The following is a 13,939-nucleotide window of genomic DNA, read 5'->3' on the forward strand; positions in this document are numbered from 1 at the left end:
CAGGTTCAAGTGATTCTCCTGCCTCAGCCTCCCTAGTAGCTGGGATTACAGGTGCCTGCCATCACGACTGGCTAATTTTTTTGTATTTTCAGTAGAGACAGGGTTTCACCATGTTGGCCAGGCTGGTCTTGAACTCCTGACTTCAGGTGATCCTCCCGCCTCAGCCTCCTAAAGTGCTGGGATTACAGGCGTGAGCCACCACACCTGGCCAAAATTCTTTTATTTGCATTCCCTCTCTACTGATGTGTCTCATAGTATCTTTTCTGAAGGTTTACTTTTCTTTTCAGAAGCCAGCAAGTTCTCCCTGATGCATCCTCTTCTTGTTTCAGATGCTGCCTGGAAACACTGGCCAGAAAGTAACACTGAGTCCCTCATAGAAAACATCACCTTCTATCAGAATCAAGAGGACTTTTCAACAGTGTCCTCCAAAGAGGGCGTGATGGGTCAGACCTCCGGGAAGAGCTATGCTGCTTTGGATGCTCCAGAAAACCTCACTCTACTTGCTGAAACAGCAGAGGCTAGAGGAAGGAGTGGCTCTTCAAGCAGAACAAACTTCACCAATTTGCCTGTTGGGTACTCGCTGGAGATTGCAACAGCTCTGACTTCCCAGAGTAGCACCTTAGGTGAGCTTGTGCTGATGATGTGCGTTTCATGCATGCGTGTCCAGTCCTGGAAAACAAAGTTTCTGCCATTCCCCACAACCCCCATTCTGAACCATTGTGCCCTTCCAAGGTTCCTAGGCTGGGGTGGGTCAGACCTGTGACTTAGGCCTCATTTGTATTATGCTTGTCAATACAGACCAGACAAGGATGCAGATTTGCTGAGCAGCCTCGCTGGTCCTGTGGTATCTGTGATCCACGGCCAGTGGAATCCAAACTTTGTGCCTTTTCCAGGGAGCCTGCCACACCCGAGGGTCTCAGAGACACTGTATTTTGTGGGATGCATAGCTGGGACAGGCTTGGGTTTGGTTTGTGTTCATGTGGCCCAAACGGTTGTTCTTGCTCTGGTGTGCACAGCCTGGTGGTTTGCTATTTTTAGCAAAGAATGTCAAGAAGGTGCTGGGGCTCAGTGGGTAAGATTTCATCGAGGAAGAGAAGTCTAAGAAAAACTGGCATTAATTAGGGACCTACTACATACCACCGTGTCTGTTCTTTCAATCCTTCCAGCAAGCCCGTTAGATCATGTTGTTCTCCTTTTAGGCATTTGGAAACTGAAGCTCAGAGAAGTTAGTTGACCCAATACGTGTGGGTCAAACAGTTAACAGGTTTCCAAACTGGGATTAGAGCTTATGTGTGTGTATCTGAGCAAGGTGGCGGGGGTGCTGAGGTGTGGAATGCCTGGACAACAAAAGTGAAGTGCAGAGGAGAGAAAGACAGGTGTGGCCTGTCTGTAGGGTGGCAAGGCCAGCAGCCTCCCTTGGGAAGGGTATCAGTTGCCCACAGAGGAGAGGAGGAGCAGGCAGGACCATTGTGTGGATGGGGTTAGGGACAATCACAGAGGACTTTAGAAACCTGGCAGTTTAGATTTGGTGTGGTAGGAAGAGTCAGTGAAGGTTTCTGAGCAAGTAAGTGACATAGCTAAAGTGAATTTGAGGAGGATTCACCCGGCAGGCAGGTACAGGATGTCTAGCATGGGGGTGGGAGGATGGAGGGAACCTGGAGTCAAAAGGACCACCCAGGCAGACAGAGAAATTCAGACATCAGGTGCTGCAATGTGGCCTGGTGGCCACAGGGATAAAGAGGAGGGGATTGGTAGAGACTTCACCAAGGAAAAGTGATAGGATCTGTTGATGGCCTGAAAGTAAAGGATGAAGCTGTCAGAGATGACTCCATGGTTTCAGGTCCTAGTGGCAGGAGATCTGGTTGGGAGGGGCTTGATCCTGTAAAGATGCATATGAAAGTCTTTTGTATTCATAAATGATTCTTACAGAGCTTAGAAACTCTGCACGTGATATTCCCTGGTCTTCTTGGTCACCTAGATATTGGGAATTTTGTTTATATTGCATTCAGGTAAATTCTGGGACCAATTTGGTGGAATGTGGATGCTGGGTCCTAATGATCAGAACCCTGATCTCCGATTCCATACTTACCTCCAGTGAGCCCCTTTTCTGAGAATTTTACCACAATACACAGAATCTTTGTGAGATCTAATAACAGTCTCTGGCTTGGTTTGTGGTCTCTTTCAGGAGTTTATTTTTTGTAGAATGAATTATTATCCTAATTTCTTCTCATGTGTGTATATTTTGTAGGTGTCAGAACTGAGCCCCCTAAAAGCATATTAAGACATTTTGAAGTCTGCTGGTGGAATTCTAATTGTAGCTGTCTGTTTTCAGCCTCGGAAAGTCTTCACCTGCCATCCAGCAGTTCAGAGTTCGATGAAAGAATTGCCCCTTTTCAAACAAAGAGCGGAACAACCTTGGAGATGGGAACAGAGAGGTTGATGGGGCTGTCAGAAGAAGTGACTGTGCACAGCCAAGAGGCCACCACTTCGGCTTGGAGCCCGTCCTCTCTTCATGCTTTGGAGATGGGAGAGCTGACCATGCCCTCTAGGAAGAGAAATTCCTCAGGACCAGATCTCTCCTGGATGCATTTCTATAGGACAGCAGCTTCCTCTCCTCTCTCAGACCATTCCTCATGTGAGTGCCACATACCCAACTTAACACTCAGAAGTCACCCAAAGTAGACATAAATCAATGTGCATAGCCAGCTAGTTACATACTCATAATAGGGAGTAAGGGGAAAAGACATCAAGCCAAAATGCTCTTCCTCTAATGCCAGGTACTTGGGGTGGAAGTAGGTACAACCTACCCAGTTTATCTCAGTATTGAGGCCCATGTTTAACATAGTTTTTCTTTTTTTGTCGCCCAGGCTGGAGTACAGTGACGCAATCTCAGCTCACTGCAACCTCTGCCTCCCAGGTTCAAGTGATTCTTCTGCCTCAGTCTCCTAAGTAGCTGGGATTACAGGCGCCCATCCGCATGCCCGGCTAATTTTTGTATTTTTAGTAGAGATGAGGTTTCAGCATGTTGGCCAGGCTGGTCTTGAACTCCTGACCTCAGGGAATCCCCCCGCCTCGGCCTCCCAAATTGCTGGGATTACAGGCATGAGCCACCGCACCCAGCTCTTGGTGTCTATTCTCAAACAAGAGACCTTATCTTGGGGTGCATGAAATGGTGAGCATTGTACCATTTGATTAGGAGTGAGATTTTATTTCTTCATTATTGCAAAAATGTTTCCTTTGGTGGTAAAGAAAACAGGAGTGTACATTTTTCTAGGTGCCATTTTGAAAAAAAAAAAAAAAAAAAAAACAGATATAACGCAGGAGTTTGCAAGGTGTGGTATTAGTAACTACAGCTGTGGAGTGCTCGCCTCTCTCTCTGCTGTTCCAATTACTACTCATCAGTTAAGTCTCAGCTCAGGGATTCCCGAGCCTTTCTTCAACCATCTGGTCCTCTGTGCTGTACACCTTGTCACAGCAGGTCATCTAATGCCTCCCTGCCCAGAGAGACTGTAATCCTCTTGAGGACATGGGCTGTGTCTGTTACTTCTTTTAGGTTCCCCCTCGCCCCAGAACAAGGTGTAGCCGATAAGACATAGGGATTAGCATGTGCCCAGATACCCTCACAGGGCACATCATGCCATGGGCCAAAGAGAATATTGGAAGCTCTGACCATCTTTTTTCTTCTCTGAGGTTTTATTCAGTGTTTGTTTGTGCTGCTTGTGTTTTCGTCCTCGTACCGTAGGGAGCAGGACAGAGAGGGCTGGAAATATTCTTGGAAAATAGAGGTTAGGTTGCCTCTGAAATTGCCATTGCAAAATTTTTATAGGTCAGAGGTTTTTAGAAAGTGCCTTGTGAGACTGGGAGTTTGGGTTTGTGTCATCAAAGCCAAAACTAAAGCCAGAAGTCCCTTCTGGAGTGCCCGTTTAAAGCAGCCAGTTCCTCTTCCACATACCCTGTACACAGTTTCCTGCTGACTGGATTTGGATATAATTTATGATTCATGTTTTTAGAAGATTGCTTTTTAACATTATTCATAAACATTGGTTGGATTGGATAAAAGCTGCAATTCTTCCAGCCTCAAAGTTCTGTGGTTCAGTGATTTACAACTTTACTAAACGGTAGAAAGGAAGCATTTTCTAGGAAGCTATGCTTTGATTCTGGTCAGGATCATTTAATATTTATAATTTAAATTCAACCTACTTTGGTGGTATATTTGAAAAATCAGCCTATGTTTCCAACTTTACTGGACTTGACTCTATGACTCTATATCCACCTATATATTTTTTCATCTATATTTTTCAACACTAAAAAATATAATTGTTCCTGAAATTCTTTTACCATCCATCCTTTTAAAAGCTTATACTTTTAACTGCTGGTGAGTTTCATCATATCTTTCATATCTCTTGAGTCTTTTACTGAGCATTTCTCTTCCTTTTTAGTGAACTGTGTGTGCAGTTTGAGGTAGAGTCCCACCACCCTTTTAGATATTAGAAATGGCTCTGGGTGCTGTTAAATGGGGTTCTCACCAGGCATCCAAGTATGTCTGAATCCATCCTGCCAACCTCCCCTCCTCCCTGTGGGGATGCAGAGGGTATATGCACAAGGATCTGAAGTTACATGGGAAACAAAGTTCTGCTCTGTTTTTAAAGCTGGGCTGGCATCTGCTAACCCACTAACCAGAGTCTTCCCCTTGAATCTGATTGTTGAGACATGACTGTCCCTTTCTGACTACACGATACAGGAGCTCTAGGCACTCAGGCAAGAGTGCTGAGAGCGAGCCAGCAGGACCTGCCAGGCAGACCTGGAGTCGACTCAGCCTGGTTGGCCAGCTCTGGAAAAACAAAAGCAAAGGGGGAATGCAGCGGGGCTTGTGAACACTTGGCCACTCCACCCACTAGGAAATATGACCCTGTGAAAAGCCTGGCACTTGCACCAGTCCGATGAGTGATGCGCCTCACTAGGTGAACACAAGGAAGATAGCTAGGAGCCTGGCACAGAGAGGAGGGGGCTCCTTATTTGGAACATGAAGGGATTTGAGCAGATGATCTGAAAGATTCTTTCTAGTTTCAGCATCTGTGATTCCACGTGTATCCAGCCTTTGTATTCTGTGCCTCGTTTCACTCTTCACTCAGCTACACAGACACACGCATGCAACATAACCTTTTCCGAGGCTGGGATAGCCAGGAGTTACCTGCTTCCAAAACCAAATTGTATGCTTTACAGTGTTAAAGCAAGTATAGGCCTAGGGAATGGAATCAGATTTTTAAAAAGAGATCAGAAACCATTGGAAGTTGTTTTTCTTGCTGCTTTACATCTTTTGCTGCTTTATATCTTTCTATACATTCCATATTTTTAAATAATGACCATTGTATTGTTTGATCATCGGAGGGAAAAGCAAACAAAGCAACAAATGGGAAAAAAGCTCCCTTTTGAAGGTGGAAAGAGATATGTGTATGTTGAATTGTGTGAGAGTGGCTACAATTGAGCACTAAATTTAGTACTGAGCTTCCTGGAAACCAGGGCACAAAGGGAAACCGGGTGGGGCATGCGATTGTTTTCAGATAAAGTAAGCATACAATTTCATCCATAGGCATAAGTGTTTGGGGGCAGTACATTTTAAGAGGACGGTTTATATAAGAAACGTTGAGAATCATAATGCAAAATGCCTTCAATTGCTGTTTTGTGGAAATTGTGCTAATGTTCTTTAAAAGCTGATATTTTATATAGATTGTCAATAGGAGCTGAGGGTATACTAATGGATCTCAACTCATGAAAGTATTTCTGTGGGTAGCTAAGCTACTGTGGTCAGGTAAATTGCTTTGTGGTGATTTCACTTTGTAAAGAAAGAGAGCATAAATAACTCTGAAGATTGTAGATGTGGCGTATCTTTCTCAAATATCAGCTGCTTCAGCTGCACTTCTGGCAAGTTCTGGATTGCGGTCAGGTCAAGGTTGAGCATTCCGACGTGTTCCTGAGGTTCCAGTGTTTTGTGCTATGATTGAAGAGAGACCCGTGTACTTTTAGCAGACGAGCAGGCATTCTTGCAACCTCCCATTATAAAGATCAGGAATTTGGCTTGTTTCTGCCCCCAGATGGATGGTCTTTCCATCTTTGAATGGCTGCTTTAGGGGTAGAAATGAGCAAGAAGGGCAATTATTAAATAACCAAGAATCTAGCCTGTTGATTAGAAATGTGGTACATTTCCCCCTAGATTTATTTAACAGGTGCTCATTTAGTAATATAAGTGGTGTTTGTAGATTAGTTTGACCAAACATTTTTTCTTTTTACAAAGAGTCACCAACTCTGTCAAAGTATTCACACACATTTCATAGCTTTCCCGTGAGGACTAAGTGAGATTTGTACATAATGTACTTAGCCCAATTCCTTGCAAGTCATAATTGGTCAGTGAATGGTAGTTTTTGATAATGATGATAATGATGAGATAATGAGATAAAGAAGCAATGTTCTGCAGAGCTCTCAGAGTCAGGGAAAAACAGAGCCATTTTCCTTTCCTGACTTTCAGCATTTGTGACTTTTGTAATTATATTTCATTTCCATTGATTTGCTAAATCCACTAGAGGTGGACAGGCCTGTGTTTTTCTGGCTGAATTCAGTATCACCATTGGAGTTTTTTGTTTGTTTGGTTTGGTTTGGTTGGTTGGTTGGTTGTTTGAGACCAAGTCTCTCTTTGTCGCTCAGGCTGGAGTGCAGTGGCACAATCTCAGCTCACTGCAACCTTCACCTCCCGAGTTCAAGCAATTCTCCTGCCTCAACCTCCTGAGTAGCTGGGATTACAGGCACCCACCACCACAGCCAGCTAATTTTTGTATTTTTAGTAGAGATGGTGTTTCACCATGTTGGCCAGGCTGGTCTCAAACACCTGTCCTCAGGTGATCCACCCACCTCGACCTCCCAAAGTGCTGAGATTACAGGCAGGAGCCACTGCACCAGGTCATTCACTGTATTTTGATGGGAATGTTGAAAGGATGAAATTCATGCAGTTTCCTGGGAATAGAAGTGTTTTGAAAGAACCTCCAGAAAGCTGATGAGGCTGTAATTTGGTGGATATAAATGATGACTCTAATGAAGTTAGGGCTGAGAAGCCATGTGGTTGAGTGAGGATTTGGGGCATGTCTATTATGCTTTCTTTTCTTTTTTTCTTTTTCTTTTTTTAAATACTGAAATATGTTTTGTTGGTTTGGTTTGGTTTATGTTTTTAAGTAGAGGTGGATTTTGGTGGTCTGGGACTCTATTTTTGTGTCCAGGTCTTTCTGTTTCTTGTTTCCATTACTAGTTTTATAGATTGCCTGCATCTTCATTTTGTCTCCATTAAGGTGGGGTGACCAGAGCTGCTGGCTGTGTTCTAGATATAGCTGGTTTTATGGTTTTGCACAAGAGTGAGAGGAACCTTTTTGTTTCCCATGCTTGCTTGCTCTCTTTCTCTCTCTCTCTCTCTCTCTCTCTCTCTCTCTCTCTCGCTGTAGTGATATTTAAAATTTATTTGTGGTTGTGGTCACAACTACACATAGGACTGGTCTTCAAGGAATTGTTTGTAATGACAACTTCCTTTTTCCCTTTTCTAGGCCATAATTAACAGCTCAAAGCCTTTTATTGTATAGGTGTAGAATACTTTTTATTATTTTTAGGCTAAAAAGAAGAAAGACACTCTCTTTTTGTGCCTTTAGTCTTACCCACCATGTTTCTTTCCATTCCCTAAGCTTTCCTGCAGTTTATTCCCGTTTGGAGTGAAGATTTTAATAGACCTTTCTGGAGGTCAGTTCTCAGGGCATCCTTTAGAAAGTTATTTATGGAAGGGAGCCACCTGTACTTATGTGGAGCAGACTATGCCTTTTGACCAATAGTGTCTGATTCACTCCTTGAGGTTCTTGACAGTTTCCCCGTGGCTGCCGTCCATCAATGAGAGAAACTGCTTGTGGAGTCCTTGATCTCCAAGGGGCCCACTGGAGTAGTATGAAGATTTGAGAGCTGGTCTCTAAAGCTTAATGGGGCAAAGTATGACAATGAAGCCTATTTGCTTTTGGGTGGAATTAAATTTGTGGGGTAATAATAAGTATTTCCTGCTGGTTAGAAATTCTGTTACTTAATAAATGCAGTTTGGTGAATAGTCTTTCAAAACATAAGGCTTAGGGTGGCCATGAGGTGGGGAATATAAAGAACCCTTGATGGTGACAAGGCTGGGAGTTACTGCTCTAGGCCATGAGCGTTCCAGCTGTGTTCTGCAAAACCCTAGGCCTCCTTAGTAGTGACCTGGGGTGGGCCACCTTGCAGCAGCTTCACTTTTATTCATTTTATGTATGAGATTTTAATCAATAACAGCATTTGAACAAAAGCATTACATTGCTAAAACAAAACAGAGCAAAATAACAAAAAGCTTATCACAGTGGCCAGTCCTGTTTAAGCTGTCATGTAAAATTCAGCAGACATTTTCATCTTCCTTTTTAAAAAACAAATAATGCAAATAACATATAAGCTTCTCATTGTGCCTGGTGAGGGATCTCGGTGTTCTCCACCTTCCTCTGTGAGAATTAGAACTAGTAAGGGGAGAGTGAGGGCATGTGTCCTGGTCACATGTGTGTGTATAGATATGTTTGTATCTATATTAGGTCCATGGTATTTAGATGTATCCACCAAAATGTAAGAAACATCATTTGTATCTCTAATACAGTGATTTTCTTACACTCCTGAGTAATTTTGAAGCGTATCTTTTTCCGTTGTAGCTTCTGAAAGTACAGAGAAGCTTAACAGCTCCACTGGCCTCCAGAGCTCCTCAGTCCGTCAGACAAAGACAATGCACGCTGCCACGGTGTTCACTGATGGTGGCCCGAGAACACTCCGATCTTTGACGGTCAGTCTGGGACCTGTGAGCAAGACAGAAGGTTTCCCTAAGGACTCCAAAATTGCCACGACTTCAGCTTCAGTCCATCTTTCACCCTCTGCCGTGGAATCAAGAAGAAACAGTACAGTAACTGGGAATCCAGGGGATGGGGAATTCATTGAACCATCTACAGAAAATGAATTTGGACGTACATCTTTGCGTTGGCAAAATGATTCCCCAAGTAAGTATTCCATCTTTACTTGATCTATTAGGGACATTTGTAAATTGTTGAATTTTCTTAGGGGATCTCTTCAAGACCATTTGTAATCTCCAGAGAAAAGTATGCTTTTTAATGGCACTATTGCATTTTCATGGTCACTCTTATGAGAACATTGTGAAGTTAGTCAGACAGGTGTCATTCCTCCTGCTTTCTTATAGATGAGAAAACTATGGCTCTGAGGATTTAAGTAATGGGTGCCTGGCCATCTGGCTCACTCAGTAGAGTTGAGACCTTAGCCTCAGCGTTCTCAGTTCCATCTTCTTTTCACTCTACAGCATGGTCTTCAAGCTGAGAGCTGGCCTGCTCTTTATGTTTTATTTTGTTTTGAAGACAACATCTGGCTCTGTCACCCAGGCTAGAGTGCAGTGGCATGATCACGGCGCACTGCAGCCTCAACCTCCCCAGGCTCAGATGATCTCTCACCTCAGCCTCCGGAGTAGCTAGGACTACAGGTGCATGCCACTCCACCCAGCTAACTTTTCTGTTTTTTGTAGAGATGGAGTCTTGCAATGTTGCCCAGGCTGGCCTTGGGCTCTGGCCCTAAGCAATCCTCCCGCCTTGCCCTCCCAAAGTGCTGGGATTACAGGCATGAGCCACTGTGCCCAGCCTGGCCCACTCTTTAAACTAGCTTCAGTTATTTTGTGTACACATTGTCTTTCCACATAAATGTGCAGACGTAAATATTGTTCCCAAATTCGTGGTTTAGCTTGATCCTTATAATTGATTTTTGTTTCTGCTATACTTTGGTATTAGAATAACCTTTATTCATATGAGAACGGCTTTAGGAAAGTGCTCTGACTGTGCGCTATGTTTATGTGCATTGTATTTGTTGTATGTAACCACACACTCACTCTCTCAAACACTTTCTATGGGAAAGAGAATGAAACACTCAAGCCTGTAGGTTACTCTGCTACTTGCACATGCTGTTTCAAAGGTCCCCTATTCAGCAAGTTATCTTTTTTTGTATTGCTACCTTGCTGCCACCCAAGAGTTTTGAAATAATTATTTAGAATATGATAGTGCATAATACATTTAATAAACACCATACCAGGTTCCTTGGCAAAGAATCTTTCCCTAGAGAGGTCTCACTTCTTTGTTGCCAAGGGATCTCTTTCATATCTATGTCATGGCCTTTTTTCCTATGATATCTTACAGCCTTTGGAGAACATCAGCTTGCCAGCAGCTCTGACGTGCAAAATGGAAGTCCCATGTCTCAGACCGAGACTGTGTTTAGGTCAGTCGCACCCACAAGAGGTGGAGCGAGCACTGAACACTGGCTCTTGACCAACAGCACAACATCTGCAGATGTGACAGGAAGCTCTGCTTCATACCCTGAAGGTGTGAATGCATCAGTGTTGACCCATTTCTCAGACTCTACTGTACAGTCTGGAGGAAGTCACACAGCGTTGGGAGATAGGAATTATTCAGAGTCTTCATCTACATCTTCCTCGGAAAGCTTGAATTCATCAGCACCACGTGGAGAACGTTCGAGTGAGTTTTTCCATTGCATGCAACTGTGCCCCATGGAGGAGAGAGGGACTCACAATGCTTATGAAATCCGTGGCATATTAAAACCATGCATGAGGGCCAGGCATGGTGGCTCACGCCTGTAATCCCAGCACTTTGGAAGGTCAAGGCAGGTGGATCACCTGAGGTCAGGAGTTTGAGACCAGACTGACCAACTTGATGAAACCCCGTCTCTACTAACAATACAAAAAATTAGCCAGGTGTGGTGGCGGGCACCGGTAATCCCAGCTACTTGGGAGGCTGAGGCAGGAGAATTGTTTGAACCCAGGAGGTGGAGGTTGCAGTGAGCTGAGATCACACCACTGCACTCCAGTCTGGGCAATCAAAGTGAAACTCTCCCCCCGCCCCCCTGTAAAAAAGCGTGTATGAATGAAAGAACTCCTCAGGCCCCTCCACCTTTCTTCCTTATTTCCCAGGCCCTTATTCTGGCTGGTTGATACAGATACACCTATATATTCCCCAGTTTTTTCTGGTACATCTCTGAGAAGCTGTTCTTGCCACTTCCTCTTCCCACACATAGCTCAGGGACTTCTCTGTCCACATCCTCTCATTCCCTGTGGCCAACCCATAACTCCATACCTGCCTCAGTCACAGAGCTTCTGGAAGGTGAAAATCTCACCTTCTTGTTAGTAGTTGTCGGCGCATTCATTCAAATAAATTCTCTCTTTTAAAAAAAACAGCTTTATTGAAGTATTTCACATTCCATAGTATTTGCCCATTTAAAGTACACAATTCAGTGATTTTTAGTGTAGTCACAAAGTTGTGCAGCATCACCACTGTCTAATTCCGGAACATTTCCATCACCCCACAAAGAAACTCCAAACTCATCAGCAGTCATCTCCCATTCTCCCCTCTTCCAGTCCCTGGCAATCACTCCTGTGTTTTCTGTCTCTGTAGATTTGTTCATTCGAGACATTTCCTGTAAATGAAATCATACAATATGTGGTCCTTTGTGTCTTTCCCTTAGTGTCATGTTTTCAAGGTTCATTCATGTTGTATCACAACTTCGTTCCTTTTCGTGGCTTACTAATATGCCATGGCAGGGATATGCCACACTTTGTTTATCAATTGTCATCGATTGATGGATGTTTAGGTTGTTCCCACCTTTTGACTATGATGAGTAATGCTTTGGTGAACGTTCAGGTGCAAGTGTATATGTGGTCGTAAATTTTCAATTCTTCAGGAAGGGCCAGGTTATGTGGCTGTGGCTGTTCTATTTTTAACCTTCTGAGGAACTGCCGAACTTGTTTCCAAAGTGGCTGCATCATTTTATTTTCCCACCAGCAGTGTACAAGTGTTCTAATGTTGCTACATCTTTACCAACACTTGTAATTATCCATCTTTTCTGATTATAGCCATCTGAGTGGGGGTGAAGGCATCTCATTGTGGTTTTGACTTGTATTTCCCAGTTGACTAATAATGCTGAGCATCTTTTCATGTGCTTCTTGGCCACTTGTATGTCCTCTTTGAATATGTCTATTCCAACCTTTTGACTATTAAAATTGGGTTATTTGACTCTTTATTATTAAATTGTAAGAGTTCTTTGTGGCTGGCTGTGGTGGCTCACACCTGTAATTCCAGCAGTTTAGCAGGCTGCGGCGGGCGAATCACTTAAGGTCAGAAGTTCAAGACCAGCCTGGCCAACATGGCAAAACCCTGTCTCTACTAAAAATACAGAAATTAGCCAGACACAGTGGCACATGCCTATAATCCCAGCTATTCGGGAGGCTGAGGCAGGAGAATCGCTTGAACCTGTGAGGCGGAGGTTGCAGTGAGCTGAGATCGTGCCACTGCACTCTAGCCTGGGTGACAGAGACACTCTGTCTCAAAAAAAAAAAAGTTCTTTGCATAATCTGGATACAGTCCTTTATCAAATATATAATTTGCAGACATTCTCCTGTGGGTTGTCTTTTCTCTTTCTTGATGGAATCATTTGTAGCACAAAAGTTTTCAAATTTGAAGAAGTCCAATTTGTCAATTTGAGAAAATTTTTCTTTTGATGTTTCTTTTTAATAATGCTTTGGGATAATTTTTTAAAACAATTCTCAGAAGTCTTTTATCAATGTAAAGTATATTCTGACTAAAGTATATTCAAAAATGTATTCGCTTATCATTTAAGCTTTGAATAGGTTTAAATTCTTACTTCTCAAGTCACTAGTAATAGCTTCATTTCCCCCATATGAGAATCCTAATTGATGAGGAAGATTAGCATTTATTAATACTCATGTGATGTGGAAAAGCATGCATTTATCATGAAAGAATATCACACGTACGAGCGGGGGATATTTATGCTCTTTTATGTCTGTGCCTGGAAAACGCATTATCTGTCTCCTAAGCAAAAGGAATCATTTTTCACCCTCACTACTGTGGGGGTCAGGACTTCCACCTTCTCAAACCAGGATCTTGAGTTTCATAGCCTTTCCCTTTTACATCTCTTCAGTACCCTCTTCTCTACAATTAATGCTCAGTTGGTTCAAGAGGAAAATATGATTTCAGTGTGATCAGATCTTGGAGTTCAGTTACAAAGAGCTAGATAGAAAGTAGCCACATTCCTGAAACCATCTCACTGTGGGTTAACACAATGCTTTATCTCGTTCCCTCAGAGTCACCCAAAGCTGACGGGTTCTGGACTCCAGCCTTTTAGAGTTCTTGACCCGCTGCCTTTTTTGCATTCAGATTCAGCCCCTCCATTTCATGTCTGACTCTCTCTCTACTTTGTTGAGCCTGTAACCCTGATGTGGTCATTGGCCTAAATTTCATTTAGCAGAGAGTTTAGGATCTCCCTATCCAAGGCCTTTTTCTCTTTGCCCAGAGAAATCATACTCAGTTAGATCCTGCTCTTGAGCCTCTCCTGGTTTGCTCTCCACAGGTCTCGAGCCCTTCAGCCTGGCTTGAGTTGCATCCCTCTCTGGCTTCTGGCTTTCTCAGTGATGCTCGTGGCCCATGCTCATTCCTGTCTCTTGTCGTTTCAAACCTATCCCAAAATGAATTTAGCCAACACTCAGCTTTACACTGTTTTCCATCAAAGCATGGCCGTGGGGTACTGACAACCAGTCTGGGCTGGGAATGTGAATAAGAACCAGAAAAGAGCCTGTTTGTTTGTTTTGTTTTGTTTTGTTTTTGTACAGCCAGATTAGGAAGGATTTAGGCCAAGGAGAATTGGACCTCATTTTCATCATTTCTGAAAAGAAGGGTTTATCTGATAATCTAACAATCTAAGATTAGTTCTAAGACCCTTTAGATTTGTAGCATAAACATATACCCAAAAGAGAATGAAAAGAACATTTATTCATGTG

At 43.2% G+C, this 13,939-nt stretch overlaps 1 protein-coding gene across 1 annotated transcript in view; it reads left to right on the forward strand.

Annotated features, from left to right (window-relative positions):
• Positions 1-13,939, forward strand: part of LOC105470422 (heart development protein with EGF like domains 1) — an 89,008-nt gene that overhangs the window by 26,116 nt on the left and 48,953 nt on the right. The window contains exons 2-5 of the mRNA XM_024789262.2: positions 330-623; positions 2,333-2,635; positions 8,739-9,077; positions 10,272-10,607. Coding sequence (XP_024645030.2) covers positions 330-623; positions 2,333-2,635; positions 8,739-9,077; positions 10,272-10,607 — 1,272 coding nt within the window. The remainder of the gene's footprint in view (positions 1-329; positions 624-2,332; positions 2,636-8,738; positions 9,078-10,271; positions 10,608-13,939) is intronic.

This window comes from Macaca nemestrina, chromosome 2 (genome assembly GCF_043159975.1).
Source record: "Macaca nemestrina isolate mMacNem1 chromosome 2, mMacNem.hap1, whole genome shotgun sequence".
NCBI classification, from domain to species: domain Eukaryota; kingdom Metazoa; phylum Chordata; class Mammalia; order Primates; family Cercopithecidae; genus Macaca; species Macaca nemestrina.